This window comes from Ursus maritimus, unplaced genomic scaffold, assembly GCF_017311325.1.
Source record: "Ursus maritimus isolate PB19 unplaced genomic scaffold, ASM1731132v1 scaffold_16, whole genome shotgun sequence".
Taxonomy (NCBI): Eukaryota; Metazoa; Chordata; class Mammalia; order Carnivora; family Ursidae; genus Ursus; species Ursus maritimus.
Genome location: NW_024424008.1, coordinates 23847364 through 23865025, shown reverse-complemented (window position 1 = coordinate 23865025; position 17662 = coordinate 23847364). Strand labels below are relative to the sequence as shown.

The 17662-nt window shown below is 34.4% G+C and overlaps 1 protein-coding gene across 1 annotated transcript in view; it reads left to right on the top strand.

Moving 5' to 3' along the window:
- ARHGAP42 (Rho GTPase activating protein 42) overlaps window positions 1-17662 on the top strand; it is a 320488-nt gene that overhangs the window by 207976 nt on the left and 94850 nt on the right. The window contains exon 6 of the mRNA XM_008688390.2: window positions 6830-6940. Within this exon, the coding sequence (XP_008686612.1) occupies window positions 6830-6940 (111 nt within the window). The remainder of the gene's footprint in view (window positions 1-6829; window positions 6941-17662) is intronic.

Genomic DNA, 17662 nt, shown 5'->3' with positions numbered 1-17662 from the left:
GGGATGAAAGGCTGGTTCAGTATTCACAAATCAATCAACTTGATACATCACATCAATAAGAGAAAGGATAAGAACCATATGGTCATTTCAATGGATGCAGAAAAATCATTTGACATAGTACAACACCCATTCATAATAAAAACGTTCAAAAAAGTAGATCTAGAGGGAACATATCTCAACATAACAAAGGCCATATGTGAAAAATCCACAGCAAATGTTATCCTTTATGGGAAAAAACTGAGAGATTTTCCTCTAAGATCAGGAACAAGACCGGGATGTCCACTCTCACCACTTTTATTCAACATAGTACTGGAAGTCCTAGCCAGCACAGACAACAAAAAGAAATAAAAGGCATCCAAATTGGTAAGGAAGAAGTAAAACTTTCACTATTTGCAGATGACATGATACTCTATATAGAAAACCCAAAAGACTGCATAAAAAACTGCTAGAACTGATAAATTCAATAAAGTCACAGGATACAAAATTAATATACAGAAACCGGTTGCATTTCTATACACCAATAATGAAGCAGCAGAAAGATAAATTAAGAAAACAACCTCATTTACAGTTGCACCAAAAATAGTTAGATACCTAGGAATTAACCTAACCAAAGAGATGAAAGACCTATACTCTAAAAACTCAAAACACTGATGAAAGAAACCGAAGATGACAGAAAGGAATGCAAAGACATTCTGTGCTCATGGATTAGAAGAACAAATATTATTAACATGTCTATACTACCCAAAGCAATCTACACATTCAGTGCAATCCCTATCAAGGTACCAACAGCATTTTTCACAGAAAATTACAGGGCAAATAATCCTAAAATTTGTATGGAAACGTGAAAGACTCTGAATAGTCAGAGTAATATTGAAAAAGAAAACAAAAACTTGGAAGTATCACAATTCCAGACTTTAAGTTATACTACAAAGCTATAGTAATCAAAACAGTAAGGTAACAGCACAAAAATAGACTCAGATCAATGGAACAAAATAGAAAACCTAGAAATAAACCCACAATTATATGGCCAGTTAATTTTTGACAAAGAAGGAGAGAATGTCCAATGGGAAAAAGATAGTTTCTTTAACAAATGGTGCTGGGAAAACTGGACAGCAACATGCAAAAGAATGAAACTGGACCACTTTCTTACACTGTACACAAAAATAAATTGAAATGGATTAAAGACCTAAATGTGAGATCTGAAACCATAAAAATCCCAGAAGATAACACAGGTATAACTTCTCTGACTTTGGCTCTAACAACATTTTTCTAGATGTCTCCTGAGGCAAGAGAAACAAAAGCAAAAATAGACTTTTGGATTACATCAAAAATAAAAAGTTTCTGCAAAGCAAAGGAAACAACCAATCAAACTAAAGGGAACTTACAGAATGGGAGATGTTTGCAAACGGCATATCTGATAAAGGGTTAGTATCCAAAATATATAAAGAACTTGTAAAACTCAGCACCCAAAAACCAAATAATCCAATTAAAAAATGGGCAGAAGACATGAACAGACATTTTTCCAGATAGCCAAGAGAAACATGACAAGATGCACATCACTTATCATGAGGGATATGCAAATCAAAACTACAATGTGATATCACCTCAACCCTGTCAGAATGGCTAAAATCAAAAATACAAAAAGTGTTGATGAGGATATGGAGACAAAGGAACTCTCTTGCATTGTTGGTGGGAATGCAAACTGGTGTAGCCACTGTGGAAGCCTGGATGGAAGTTCTTCAAAAAGTTAAAAATGAAACTACCTTATGATCCAGTTATCAGGCTACTGGGTATTTACCCAAGGGATATAAAAACACTAATTCAAAGGGTTACAGGCACGCTTGTGTTATTGCAGAATTATTTACAATACCCAAGATATGGAAGCAACCCAGTGTCCATCGATAGATGAATGGATAAAGAAGAAGTGGTGTGTGTGTGTGTGTGTGTGTGTGTGTGTGTATGTGTAATGGAATACTATTCAGTCATAAAAAATAATGAAATCTTGCCATTTGCACCAGTGTGGATGGAGGTAGGGAGTATAGTATTAAGTGAAATAATTCAGTCAGAGAAAGACAAATACCATATGATTTCACTCATATTTGGAATTTACAAAACAAAGATGTATGGAAGTGTTGAATCACTGTATCATATACTGTATATTAACTGGAAATAAATAAAAACCTTAAAAAGAAATCAAAGAGCAAAGGTAAAAATGAGAGAGAGAGCAAGACTCAAACTCTTAACTATAGAGAACAAACTGATGGTTACCACAGGGGAGGTGAGTGGGAGGATGGGTTAGATAGGTGATGGGGATCAAGGAGTGCACTTGTTTGATGAGCACTGGGTGATGTGTGGAATTGTTGAATCACTGTATTTTACACCTGAAACTAACGTAACACTGTATGTTAACTGGGATTAAAATTTTAAAAAATTTAAAAAGAATATAAAAGGACATTTCATCAAAGAAGAAATATAAACCATAATAAGTATTTTAAGTTTTTTTATATAAATATTGTAAGTTTCAATGTCACATGTATTAAGAAAACAATGCAATTTAGTAAATGCAGCAGGATATTATTGTAACTTATAAGAAGATGATGTACATAGTTAGTGAAGGTATGGGAAACTGACTACACTTTTGCTTTTCTGGTGGGAACTTGTTCAGTCAATCCAAAGGTAAATTTGGCAACTTATTTCAACAAAGTTAAATGTGGGAGATAACTGAAATGATTTGTATTGGACAGAATTTACTTAAGAGGAATTATCAGTCATGAGCAAAACAATAAATTGTATAAATATGTTGATGCAAGAGTTACAATATAAAAATTTAGAATCATCTGAAGTGGCACAAATGAATGGAATAAATATGCCAAGATGGTTTGATGAAAATGGAATGTAATATGGTTATAAAAAGTTCTGTTTGCAAATTAAAGACAATAAAAATATTGATTGGTTGGGGGGAAGAGTTTAAACCAGAATGTACAGTATTATTCAGGTTTGTTTAAGTTTGTGTGTGTTATGTATCAAAATATTAGCAGTAGGATTATAATTCTTATTTTTATACTTATATTTTAATAATGAATGATGAGTAAGCTTACAATAATGAACATATATTTCCTTTATAATCCGGAAAAAAAAATAAAGGATAAAAAGAGTTTGTTGTAGAAATTCAGATTTTGGTTTTCCACATATCACTAAATAGTCTTTCAACAGGTTCCTCTTATCCCCACCTCCTAAATGAAGGGAATCCTTTAGATTCTCTCTTTATGCCTCTATTGTTACAGCGTACGTGTCCCTGAGATCTCTTCTTCTGCACTCTCTGTAACATCTTAATGAATGTCTCCTGGGTCATGATTTCATCATACCTGACCACCTGCACTGCCTGCTGCTGGTTCCCAGGACTTCAGACTATCAATTCTTAGTGAACGTGTGAAATTTCCCATCATAGTTTTCTCAAATTTGCTCCTACTTCTCGTTTCTTTAATTCTCTGTTAATGCTGGTATTATTTCTTGTTATCAAAATTAACTTTTTCTCCCCCCCACCTTGTTTCTCACACCAACATCTTTCAATTTCTCTTTCTTACTGGGATATATAAACACCTTTACCCCTATCAAATAAGTGGTCTTTTATCATCGCATGTACCCAGTCTGCCTTTTAATCCATATGTTCTACACTGTCCTCACTTTAATCTTCTTGAAATGCTGCTTTGACAAATCAACATCTTCCTCAAGCTTTTGTCCTGTCTATATGATGAAGTTTGCACTCATTCTATCTTATGCCTTAACTCTCATTTCTTATTATTCCAAACTTGCAATCTACTGAAACATAACTTTTCTTGACTCTATTCTCTCTCTGAAACTCCTCTCCTTTTATCTCCACCACTCTAAACCTCTTCATTTTTCAGAGTCCAGCTTAAATTCTTTCTCCTCTGCAGATGATTTGACAAATATCGTGATTTGACAAAAATCACAATTAGGCTTTTTCCTTTATCTTAAGTTGATGTAGGTAGCTTATTGTAGTTGGGGAAGAATTTATGTACCTGAGAACTCTATGGTTTTTCTTAAGAAATTAACTTGTTTTTTTAGCAGGATGACTTTACTCTCCCCTTCATCTTGTAAACAACAGTTTATACATATTGTTCTGGCATGAATATTCCTAATGCTCCCTCTCAGTTTTAAAAGTTGGGACAATAAATTACATGGTTATGCCACTTATCCAGCACAAAATACATAGCAACGGTTGCTAGTGGATATATGAGCAAGTGCTTTCTAGTGAACCACATGCTATGAGCTTAAGTACTAAAGAGAATCACCTTAAAGAAAAGAATGCCTTTCTAAATCTTGTACTGGAAAGCAATTAAACTGTAGTATTCCTTAATCTCTGTACATTCTGGATGACTTTTCAAAGCAGATTTGGTATACTGAATATAGTTGTTTAGATTGGAGATGATAGAAAACATCTATTACTGACAAACGGTAAGAGCAATTATTTTCTTTTATCCCTCTTTGTGCCCCTACTCCCCATCTTTTGATGACATGGGATTGTGTGTGGCCAGTGAGTTTCTGAGGAAATAACTTAATACTCTTAGGTCAGGGGACCCCAAGACTACTCCTAGGTTTGGAGATTTGCCAGGAGGACTCACTGCTATGATTTTTTACAGTGAAAAGATATAAAGAAAAATCAGCAGAAGTGCATAGAATGAAGACTAGGGGAAAGCAGGCACAAACTTGCAAAGTCCTCTCCCAGTGGAGACAAAACATGCTTAATTCCCCCAGCCATAAGTTGTGACAGCACATGTAAAATGTTGTCTATTAGAAGCTCATTATAGACCGAGTGTCCATAGTTTTTATAGGGGGGCTGGTCACATAGGTACTCTCTGCTTATCATATCCTTAAATTCCAGACTCCCAGGAGGAAAGCAGGTGTTCAAAATAAATCATACTGTTGGCACAATTTAGGCATAGTGAACTACTCTTACCTGTTAGGGTGGTAGGTACCCTCCTGAAATCCACATTCCCAGATGCCAGCAAGGACCATCCTTGAAAACAGGCCTTTCAGTGGTGAGCATTCAGGACTCCTGTGCTAACTCTTTTCTTTACAACTTTGTTGACCACAAATAGCCATCTTATATGGTAAAGGTGTCTCAACATTTTAGTTTGTTCCCATGAGCTAGTCTATACAATCAATGTCATTATTTTTTAAAGTAAAGTAAAGCTTCAGAGGTAACTAGTGGCATAGAATGTTATCTCTGAGATTGAAAATATTCTCACATCATTGACACCCAGTGTTGTACTAGAGCTTTCTTTTGGAGAGCTGATTTTCTTATCTCTTTCTAACTTCCACATTCAATGATGTTAGGTTTGTGGTTTGGAACTGGCTATTTTGGGGATATTTATACCACAAAAACCAGCATATACTGCAAATCAGGCATTCCTACCAGAGACCAAGTTGTTAGACATTGATTAGCCTACCACCACCAGTACCTCCTTACCATTTCTCCTGTAAATACTGTGTTCTTCTAACAGTGATAAGAAGAAAATATATAGAGATATATATCCTAAACTATCTTCTGGGAGCTGAGAAGCTTCTGGTCCAAATTTTCTACCTGATTTATATGTTCTTTTGTATATTAATTTGGAAACTTGGAATTCTCAACTTCAAAAATCTCTAATGAGTTGCTAATAATATTGGGTTATTTTTATTTATATAAATAAGTTTATAGTAAACACATAATTTTTACTAAGGTGTTTCAAATGAAATTTTAATATGCTGTGATGTTCAAGCCAACAAACTGAATTTTATCTTTTTTAAAGCTTTTATATGTGAAATTATCATTGTAAAATGGCTCCAAAGCATTTTCTATTCCCAAATTATTGTTGGTGGATACTTATAATTCCAGAGAGTCCATTCTTTTCTTTTCATCTGCTTTTAGTAATCTCAGCTGGCAGTAAAGAGTACAAAATTGGGAAAGAAAAATTAAATTACGATTCTCTACTAAAACAAGATCAGTTTTAAAGAGGACATCAGAAGATGATAGTGAGCATGGAGGAGAGGCAACATCAAAAAAAAAAAAAAAGAGAAAATTTGCTCAATAACACTTTCTCACACTTTATCAGTAGAACCTTTATGCAGTATGCGTAATAAACGTGCATAATATTGATAGAGCATGATTCACTAGGTTAGAACAATTGAATTTTTTTTTGTTTGGCTCTGCCACCAGTATTCTCTAAGACTTTACCTAATGATGTGACTCTACTGAATATTCTCAAATGATTCTCACTCAGTTAAAATCCAAATTTGTTACAAAGTATCTAAGATTTTTTAAAGTGTGATGCCAACCTTACTTTACCCTTCTGTCCTCTAATTTTTTACTCTGTAGGCAAACTCTGTCAGTATCTTTCATGCCTCTTTACTTTTTCATAGGAGTGGCTATTTTTTTTATCTTTCGCTATTCACTGCCAGTTGTTCATCTTAAGAGTCAGCGCATACCACCACCATTTTCTTCCTGAATTTAGTTTCTTTTCCTATGATGCCATAGATTTCCATATATATTTATATGCTTTCTTTATATTTTTTGTGGTGAATGTAGTATGCTTACTCTCCCCGCCCCCATCTTCACACTCAATATCATATAAACTCTGGTGGGCAAGGACTGTGTTCTCCTCGTCTCTGTAAGTTCAAAACATAATAATAATTGCTATATTAAAACTTTTTGTAGAACTTAATTTTTAATAAAGATTTTGAAGTAGAACAGGATTGAGTCCTTTTCTATGTGGAACCATAAATAATTACTCTTTGTGTCATCATTTGCCTTTTTTTTACTCTTCAGGCAGATACACAGATTGACCGAGAACATCAAAATTTTTATGAAGCATCACTAGAATATGTCTTTAAAATTCAAGAGGTTCAAGAAAAAAAGAAGTTTGAATTTGTTGAACCAGTAAGTTTCTGTTTCCCTACAAAATAGTAGTTCCAACACATACTATGAAAACAAAATTTGTAACATTTTTCTATTGAAAATTGTGATTTTTAAAAAGGAAGGGAAGTGTAGAGGAGGGTAAATAGGTGGAGTATAGAGCACTATTAGGGCAGTGGAACTATCCTATATAACACTACAATAGTGAATACATGTCATTATACATGTGTCAAAACTACAGAATGTACAATGGAAAGAATAAACCCTAATTTACAATATGGAGGTTAGTTAATAATAATGTATCAATATTAGGTTATCATTTGTAACAAATGTACCACATTAATGCAAGATGTTAATAATGGGAGAAACTGTGTGGTGGAGGTTGAGGGAATATACGAGAGCTCTTTATATTTTCTACTCAATTTTTATATAAACCTAAAACTGCTCTTAAAAATAGTTTATTAATGTAAAAATTAAAAGGGTTTACATTATATATAACTAAGTAAATATAGCTCACCACTAAAGTGACCCATTTACTAAACCTTTAGGTAAAAGGAGAAAACATAAGGTTATATTTCTCCCTTTGTTCCCTTCCACTTCTTTGCAAGGCTGGGATCTGCCTGACTTCCTTATGAAGTCATTTATTTTCCTAAGTCAGTGTAAAAAGTTATGGATTCCCTAATGTAAATTGCATTACAGGAAAGAACAGGTGGCTGGTCTTTATAAGTTTACTTCATTTTCTTAGCATTTTTCCTCAAGTACTACCATAATATTTTACAGTATTGCCTGAGTAGGCATCTTCATAATGCATCGTCTGTGATAAATCAAGGTAAGTTCTGTAAGTCAAGATAATCTTCTGTTCATATATAATGTTCAATTCCCATGAGATGAGAGAATAACAATAGTTAAATACGTAGATAATCTAAAAGATGATTTAATCCATATTTTTCTACATCAGTTGTTAAAAAATCTGTTTATAATAAGAAATAAAATACCTGTTTCTATTTTAGTAGAGATGGTGGGGAGAAGAAAAAAGAAGACACGTTTTAAAATCTATTTGATGAAATTCATTTCTTGATGGAAACCCATCAATGATTCCCTAAGGATGATGGGAAACAGGCAGAGCAGAGACTGGGAAGTGTTCTAGTCCCTGCCTGGCACCCAGCCACTCCTGTTTCACTTCTCTCCCTCCACCTGAAGCAACCTGACTCTCTCCTATAAATTGGGCACTTGGCAAGTTTATAAAACTAACACTTCAGCTAGACAAACTTAAGGAACTGGAGACCACAATGCAGGCTCAGCGATATAATTTTTACCTTTTAGTTGGAGTAACAGTCTTAACTACAAGTACTGTTTGCCAAACAGCTAAGCCCTTAAATTCCTTAGAATGAGTTAGTAACCTCTTAGTTAGATGTTAGGGGGATCTCATTAAATTTTACATGAGTTAGGGGTCTTCTGAAGCTTACCTGTGCCTCATTGAGAACTAGGCAGCCTAACAACTCCCAGTCTAGGAAGATGACCAGTACTTATAATTCCTATTCCCCTTCTCATTGACAAAATCCTGCCTCTGAATCTTCCCATGATTTGTTGAAGCCTCTCTATGTGCTGGGAAACTTCCTCCTTAGGACCTGTTTCTTGGGATTTCTGAATTTTAGCTCTTTTTGACACTAAACTTGTGATGTATGCCCATTATATCTGATGGTATTTTTTCATACTTCTTTTTTACCTGCTCCCATTTCTTTCAGATACTATGCTCATCTGCTATGTTGTTTTTCTTCCTTGCACCTAGAATGACCCTTTCACACCTGTAATTCCCTTCTCTCTCTCCCCTGGGGAGCGACATGTCTGAAGAGGGACATTTGGGTAGCCTATTACCCTGTTAAAGCCTCTTTTATAGTCTATCCTGTCTGGGAACAGTGAACTAGACCATTCTGTCAGATGATACCATATATATAAGGAGAAGACTGTAAAATTGTTTGCTTACAGGTGACTGATGGAATGGTAAGAATTTGTGAATTCCTTTGGTAATACATGTAGAGAGGTGGAAACTGTGCTTCAATTGAAATGGGTTTTCTTCTTTCCCTCTACCATATCCCATATTGGGATGGTCTGATAAATCTTCTGTAATGCATACCTTTTTTGTGACAGCACAATCAAAACCAATGTTGAACTTGTCCTTCTTCCAAAATATTTTCTTGGCTGCTATATTTTTCTTATTGGAATGTCTAGCCAAACCAAAATGGTGCTGTCAGTTTAGTCTTGGTCTCATTTCTAGCCATACAGCTTCATCCATGGGGTTCTATTTAATTTCCTTTGTAGTAATGAAAAGAATGGAAATGGAAGCAATGAAACATGGGCATGTTGCTCTTTAGGTTATGTACTTACAAATTAATTTTGAGGAAAGAAATTTTTTTTAATTTCAAAAACAAAGTTCCCAGGAGCTATAAACATTAAATAATTAAGAAAACTTTAATATTTTTACCCATTTTGTTCTACAGAAAATCCAATTCCTGTTGCATTATTGTTTCATATTGCAGAAATCTAGTACTCTACTCTAGTTTTGGCCCGTATTTATTTAACAAATAAACATTAGAGTAAAGTAAAATGCCCCAAGGATGGGATCTATCTTCTATAGATTATAAGATACAGAGTAGAATAGAAACTGTAAGTAGGGAATGATAGTTGACACTATCATAAAGTAAGAATGTTGATATATTTGAGATAATTTTACATTGTTTCAATCAATATCAAGATCTTATTGCTTGCCAAAAAATTTCTACAAAATATTCAGGAGGTACAGTAGTACACCCATTTTATCCACAGGTATATGTTCCAAGACCCCCAGTGGATACCAGAAACCAAGGGTGGTCCTGCCCCCATATATACTATGGTTTTTTCCTGTATATACATACATACCTACAGTAAAGTTTGATTTATAAATTAATCACAGTAAAAGATTAGCAATAATAACTAGTAATAGAACAATTATAACAATATGCTGTAATAAAGTTATGTGAATGTGGTCTCTTTTCAAAATATCTTACTGTACTCACCCTTCTTGTGGTGATGTGAGATGATAAAACGCCTATATGATGAGATGAAGTGAATAATGTAGGCATTGTTAATATATTGTTATTGTTAGGCTACTTTGACCTATGATATGTCAGGAAGATTATCTGCTTTCACACCATGGTTGACTGTGGGTAACTGAACCACAGAAATCAAAACCTTGGGTAAGAGGATATTACTATATTAGAAATAAATATTCCTACAGTGTCATTATTTCAAGGAAAAGCCAGTTCTAATACATAGAAGAATGGGGGACATTTATATATATTTTTAAAACTATGTAATTGTTCTTAAAAGATACAGAAAATCAGCTCTTTAAACTCAGTTCTCCATTAGGTATGTAGTTTTAATGGCCTTTTCCCCCTCCCCCATTTATCATATCTTATATAGAAAATGATTGTAGTTAACTGATTTCTAGACCTACACTTCCAGTATGGTAGCAACTACCCATATATGGCTATCAGGCACTCAAAATGATAGTCTAGATTAAGATGATCTGTAAATGTAAAACACATACTAGATTGCAAAGGTTTGGTACAAAAAAGTATATAAAATATCACAAAACCTCTTTTATATTGCTTAAATATTGAAATGATAATATTTTAGATAAATCATATTAAGTAAAATACTACATTTCACTTACTTTAAAATTTTTTTATGTAGCTACTAGAAAATTTAAAATTTCACATTGGTTTGCATTTATTCACATTATGTTTCTGTCAAACAGTGCTGGACTTCATCCTTTCAGATTTGCCAACAAGATATATGAGGTTAGGTCTAGAATGGGGGAAAAGAACAGAGAGGGAAAAACCCATCTCCTGACTCTTGATCTTAAGATTCTCCTACTTCTCAGAGTTGCTTGGAGCTTATAAGAATTTTGAAAGGTTAGGAGAAAAAGCTTCTGAAGTATGCTGAACATGAACAGCTTACCTAAGGGAATTGAGCCCTAGTGTATTTGAAATATATTATGGTACATGAAAGTTTGTGGCTCAGAAATGCAGAGAATCTTTTTATGACTTAACTGCCTTACGGTTCATTCAGCTGCAATTTGTGTATGTTTTGATTACATTCTTTTGCATACTAAGCTGGAACTAACGTTTTGTGAGCAACTACTGTGTCATGTGTTTTCTCTGTGTGATCACATGGCCCATACAACAGCTTTAATATTAGGTAATTGCTATTTGCCCAGATGAGGAAGTTAAGTCACAGGAAGATTGTTAGTTGCCTGAGATCACAAACGTAAAGAGAGGGAGACCCAGAAATCCAGACCCCAAAGCTGAAGTCCTGTATAGTACCATTTACTGTCTCAATGGCCACCTGATTATAACAAATAGTCCTTCCTTGACACTTGCTCTGACCAAATAAAATGGATGGCTATAGAAAATTGTACTGTAATTTTAAGTCCTTAAAATTAGAAGAAAATATGAGGTTGACCTTTATTTTGGTAAAGGTGCTTGAATCAGTGCACCTATCTGTCCATTTATTCATTCTTCCATCCTTGTTTTTATCATCCTTTTTAAGAATTTGCCCTCTCCCCGACCAGGCTACAGTTGACACACCACCTTTTGTGTAGCGACAGACAAGTATAATGCCTGAGAGGTAATAACATAGAATTTGGCTCTAGTCTTACAGCTGTGCAAATCTGACTTGTTTTCAAACTCTGTGTGCCTTAGGTTTTTATCTGTAAATTGGGAATAAAAACTGTGTTTCCCAGAATTGTGGTGAGGCTCATCCAATGCAGGTAACACACAGCAATTGCCTGGTGCATCATTAGCATCAGTAAGGTATCAGCTAGTATTGAGCTCTCACATTGACTGTTAGCACTAGATATGAAAACCATATTGATGAATTGTTTTTTAATGTGGCTTCAAAGCCAGATATAACTGTTTCAAAAACACATTTTTAATTTTAACGTGCTTTAAAATATACATCTAAGTACTATAAGAGCATGTTCTTATTAGAGTATTCTTTTTAGACTTGTTTTTAGTCTTTTTGTATTATGTTTAAAATTAATATGAAAAATGAAAATAAACCATTATATGTAAGCTAAAACATACTGTTTTTGACACTCTGCCCTTAGTCTGTTAAATTTAATTTTAAATCTCTTGTTAAAGAAAATGTCACTCAATCTGTTTAATATGTGTTAGCTTTTTAGCTTATTATATCATGAAATATACTAGAAAATACTTTTTGGGTTGTCTAAAGTTTGAATAATTTTGAGACTCAATAAACTTGCTAAGTTAAAGTCAAATAGTATATAGAACTGCAGGTCTTGAAAGTTAAACCTTTTTGTGTTCTTTTTCAGTATGATTCATTAGCTTTAATATAGAAAATTTAGTTTAGGATAAAGTAAAGTGAGCAAATAACACAATGTTTTTTTTTTTTCAAAACTCTGTAAGACTAAAGGCTAAATTTCTAACCTACTGAAAACCTAAATACAGTCATTCTATAAAAATGAAAGAATAAAGCTGTCCTCAGATCATACATCTTAAAATCTGTTTGGTCTTTGGATTTAGTTCTAGCTACCGTTAACTGAAAATCTGAAGTTTACAAAAGCAATTGGATAGTGAACTGAATTTTGGAAAAGTAAGAAAAACACATTGCATTGGTTTTGTTGACTCATCCCTTTGTACCTCGTGTTAGAAATCAGTCATGTGTGGGGCGCCTGGGTGGCACAGCGGTTAAGCGTCTGCCTTCGGCTCAGGGCGTGATCCCGGCGGTCTGGGATCGAGTCCCACATCAGGCTCTTCTGCTATGAGCCTGCTTCTTCCTCTCCCACTCCCCCTGCTTGTGTTCCCTCTCTCGCTGGCTGTCTCTATCTCTGTCAAATAAATAAAAAATCTTAAAAAAAAAAAAATTAAGAAATCAGTCATGTGAAGACCTTATCTAAATGTAGCTTCTGTTGAACTTTATTTTTTTTATTTTTTGTAGTTACAGTGTTTTATTTAAATGTAGTTAGTCAACATACAGTGCAATACTAGTTTCAGGTGCAGAATCCAGTGATCCATCACCCACACACAACACCTAGTGTCTACTACCACAACTGCCTCCCCAATACCCATCACCCATCCAACCCTTCCCTCACCCCAGCAACTCTCAGTTTGTTCTCTATAGTTAAGTGTCTGTTTAATGGTTTGCCTCTCTCTTTTTTTGTTCACCCTATGTTCATTTGTTTCTTAAATTCCATGTATGAGTGAAATCATATTCTCTTATTTCGCTTAGCAGAATACTCTCTAGCTCTGTCCACGTCATTGCAAATAGCAAGAGTTCATTCTTTTTGATGGCTGATGAATATATATACACACGTATACACACACACACACACACACACACACACACATGATCTGTTTGTGATTCTTCTTTATCCATTCATCAGTCAATGAACATATGGACATTTGGGCTCTTTCCATAATTTGGCCATTGTTCATAATGCTGCTGTAAACATTGGAAGGCATGTATCTCTTTGAATCAGTATTTTTGTATCCTTTGGGAAATACCTAGTAGTATAATTGCTGGGTTGTAGAGCAGATCTACTTTTAAGTCTTTGAGGAGCCTCCATACTATTTTCTAGAGTGGTTGCACCATTTGCATTCCCACCAACAGTGCAAGAGGGTTCCCCTTTTTCCTTATCCTTGCCAACACCAGTTGTTTCCTTTGCTGTTAATTTTAGCCATTCTGACAGGTACGAGGTGATATCTAATTGTAGTTTTGATTTGCATTTCCCTGATGATGAGTCATGTTGAGCATCTTTTCATTTGTCTGTTAGCCATCTGTATGTCTTCTTTAATCACCTTGTTGGCTTTAGTTCTTTGTTTTTTTCTGTTTCTTTACCATAGAAGTTTACCTCCAGCCACTTCATCTGAGTTCCATGAAATCTTGGAAATTTGCCTTTGGGAACTCTACAGATTCTTGACTGCTGATGCAATATATAGCCATGATTTCAGAAAGTTTTGCCTTTTTTTTTTTTTTTTTTGGCATCTATGCACATGTCTGTCCATTCATTCATTTGTTGTTTCTTTCATCATCCTCTTTAAAAATTGTCTCCCCAGGCTGCTTTTCATCTTTGGCTCTCTTTTCTTTAATTTTCTCATTTATTTGATTATATTTTTTATACTCTTTCATTTCCATTCAATAAATTGCTCTGAATATCTATTCATTAAACTTAAAGTATTCAGTAGTTATTTTGAGGCTATCAGCTAAGATATTTATCTCTAAGTTTCCTCCAAGTAAGGAACAGCAAAGAGTACAGGTTTAACTCATAGACTGGACACTTGTACTGGATGAAAATTGATACCTTGCTTTTGGTCTATGTTTCCAATCTTCTTAAAGGTTTCAATGGCCAAATGTAGAGTTATTACATGAGATTTGGATTTCTTTCAATGAATTATAGTACTCTGTGTATGTGAAGTATATATTTTTTAAAAGCACTCTTATTGGGGTGTAATTCAACATAACCATACAATTCACTCATCTTTAGTTAATTTTTGTCTGTGGTGTGAGGTAGGGTTACAACTTCATTCTTTTGCAATGGTTATCCAGTAGTCTACAAATCACTTGCTGAAAAGACTATTCTTTACCCATTGTATGGTCTTGGTGCCATTGCTGAAAATAAGTTGACCATAGATGTGTAGGCTTATTTTTAGGTTCTCAATTCTTAGACATTGATTTAATGTCTATACTTGTGCTGGTGTCATGTTGTGTTGATTACCATTGTTTTGTATTGAGTTTTGAAATGGAAAAGTGTGAGTCTAAATACTTAGTTCTCCTTTTTCAAGATTGTTTTGATGGTCTGGGTCCCTTGCAATTCCATATGAATTTTAGCATCAGCATGTCAGTTATCATAAAGAAGTCCATCTGGACTTCTCACAGAGATTGCGTTGAATCTGCACATCATTTTGGGGATTATTGCCATCTTAACAGTATTAAGTCTTCTAATTCATGAGCATGATGTACTCTACTTTTATTTAAACTTTCTTTAATTCCTTAAATAGTGTTTTGTACTTTTCAAGTTATGAATTTTGTACTTAAAAATTATTCCTCAGTATTTAATTCTTTTGAAACTATTATAAATGGAACTAATTTCATTTTCAGATTGTTCATTCCGAGCATATAGAAATAAAGTTGACTTTTGTGAATTGATTTTTGTAACCTGCCACATTGCTGAACTTGTTTATCAGTTCTAGTAGTTTTGGTAGTGGATTCCCTAAGATTTTCAGTGATTAATTTCTTAGGAGACAAGGAATGAATCACACCATTATAAGAGCCTTTATATCCCAGTTCTTCTGCTCAGTTCGAGCAACAGTCCTGGAATTACTGCATCAGTTCCTTCAGAGTTCTTCCCCTCACTCCCATGCTAGTCCCCAACTCCTTTTCTTACTTTTTTCTGCCATTCACAGTATCATTGGTAACTATGGGCCTGTAAGACTTGAAACTTGGTGATTAAAGGGCTGGGGAATTATGAATATTTTGTCCTTTGCTGTCTTGCAGTCAATTTTGCTAAATGTAGTATCGATGTTTATATTTGGTCAGGTTATTGGAGTGACAAATAGTAATTTGATTCTAAAACCCCTGGGAATAATAAAGTGCTATATAAGCTTTTACTGATGATAAAAATGATTTAATATTTTTGGGTTTCCTGGGTGGCTTGGTCAGTTAAGCATCTGTCATGATCCTGGGGTCCTTATTTATTTATTTGAGAGAGAGAGAGAGAGCACAGGAGCTCACAAACTGGGGGAAGAGGAGAGGGACAAGCAGACTCCCCGCTGAGCAGGGAACCCAGTAGAAGGCTCCATCCCAGGACTCTAGGATTATGATCTGAGCCGAAGGCAGACGCTTAACTATCTGAGCCATCCAGGCACCCGAAAGTGATTTATTTTTAAAACCTAATTTGTCACTTCAGTAGTTTTTGTAATTGTTATTATTTTAAAGGTCCGGTTTACCTTAAGCTAAGCTGAAACAGTAGTCTTTCCCACACTGCTCCACTCACTCAGGCAGATTGAACAAAGAAAATGACATGTAGGAAATGCAATTCGTAAAGATTTTCAGACTGTCCTATTAATTTACCTTAATTTAGCATCATGGAAGTTGTTGAGGAGAAAATGAGCTAGTAGAGATTCAACCCTAATAACGTTTTACTTTACTGCCATCTAGAGGCAGTTATTTCATACATGCTGTCTTTTTTAAACTTTCACAAAAGTTGCTTCCAAACAAAGGAAAAAGTAGATTGTTCTTTGTAGGTAATTTCTCTGTACTTCTCTCAAAATTGTTCTTTCCCTAGTAGGTGCTCAGCAGTCATTGTCTTCTACTGAGTGAATCTGAATTCTGCTAGAAGATGCCAACAGATTTATTTATTCAGACAGATCTTGGGGAATTTGGTGTTTTACAGGAAAACTTACAACAAATATTCTTAAAGCTCTTCTTTATAAGTTTAATTAAATCCTGTATACTTAGGGTGATATTAGAATAGTATCTTTGTATGACATCCAGTTAATAACAAGACAGTTCAATTGGGGACCAGTTATAGACATTAAAACATGAAATAATACTCTTTCAAACAACTTCATAAACTATTATTCAGATATTTCAAAGACTAGTGTTGTCTATATAGTTCAAAAGTATTTTCTTACTTGTTTCTGAAAACATAAATCTGTATATCCAACTCTCAATTAATTAAAGGATATAGTTCTTTTTAATTAGGCCACAATATGTGCAGACCATATATTTTTAATTATTGGATAATTCAACAGATATATTGTAACATCATTTTAGTAAAGGATAATCTATTGAGTATTTAGTTTTGATAATAATAATTATCAGTAGATGTAAAATTGACAGTGTAAAATAATTCTAGAATTGGAAGACAATATATTTTGACATATCAGGAATTATTGAATAAGAGAAGGAAAGTCTTTAAAATATAACAATTTAAAACCAATTTGAAAGTATGTGTTTTCTGACATGAACATAACTTTGTAAGAAGTTGACTTGCTATAGAAGAAAAGCATTCGATCATTGTTTTCAGATAGAACCAGTATTTATCTGTTGGAAATCATAACACACATACCAGTTGGTGCTTAGCTGAATCTCCCTATTTCCCCAGACAGAGGAAATTGTGGGAGATTTATTCACTTATGAAGATTTCAAATTGTTTCTTCCCTTAGTTTAAAATAATAGCTTACAGACATAATATACTATTTGAATTAGAAAACCATTAGCCATTTCTGGAAAATATTTTCTTTTTTTTTTTTCCAAAGATTTTATTTATTTATTTGACAGTAATAGAGACAGCCAGTGAAAGAGGGAACACAAGCAGGGGGAGTGGGAGAGGAAGAAGCAGGCTCCCAGGGGAGGAGCCTGATGCGGGCTCGATCCCAGGACCCCGGGATCACGCCCTGAGCTGAAGGCAGACGCTTAACGACTGAGCCACCCAGGCACCCCAAGGAAAATATTTTCTAACTTTGTTGTAGGAAGGGTTCAAATTGGTGAGCAAGTTTGTAATAAAAATCTCAATGAATTAAATGAAAAAATAATTATTTTTCAGTAATAACTTATACAAACAACTGTGTCCTGTAAGCCCATGGAGATCCATTCTCGCTTTAGAATCAGACCATAATAAATAAGCGCATGTGAGTTTGGGGTTAGAAGGCTAATAGACATTGTGGTTTCCTGAAGAGGATT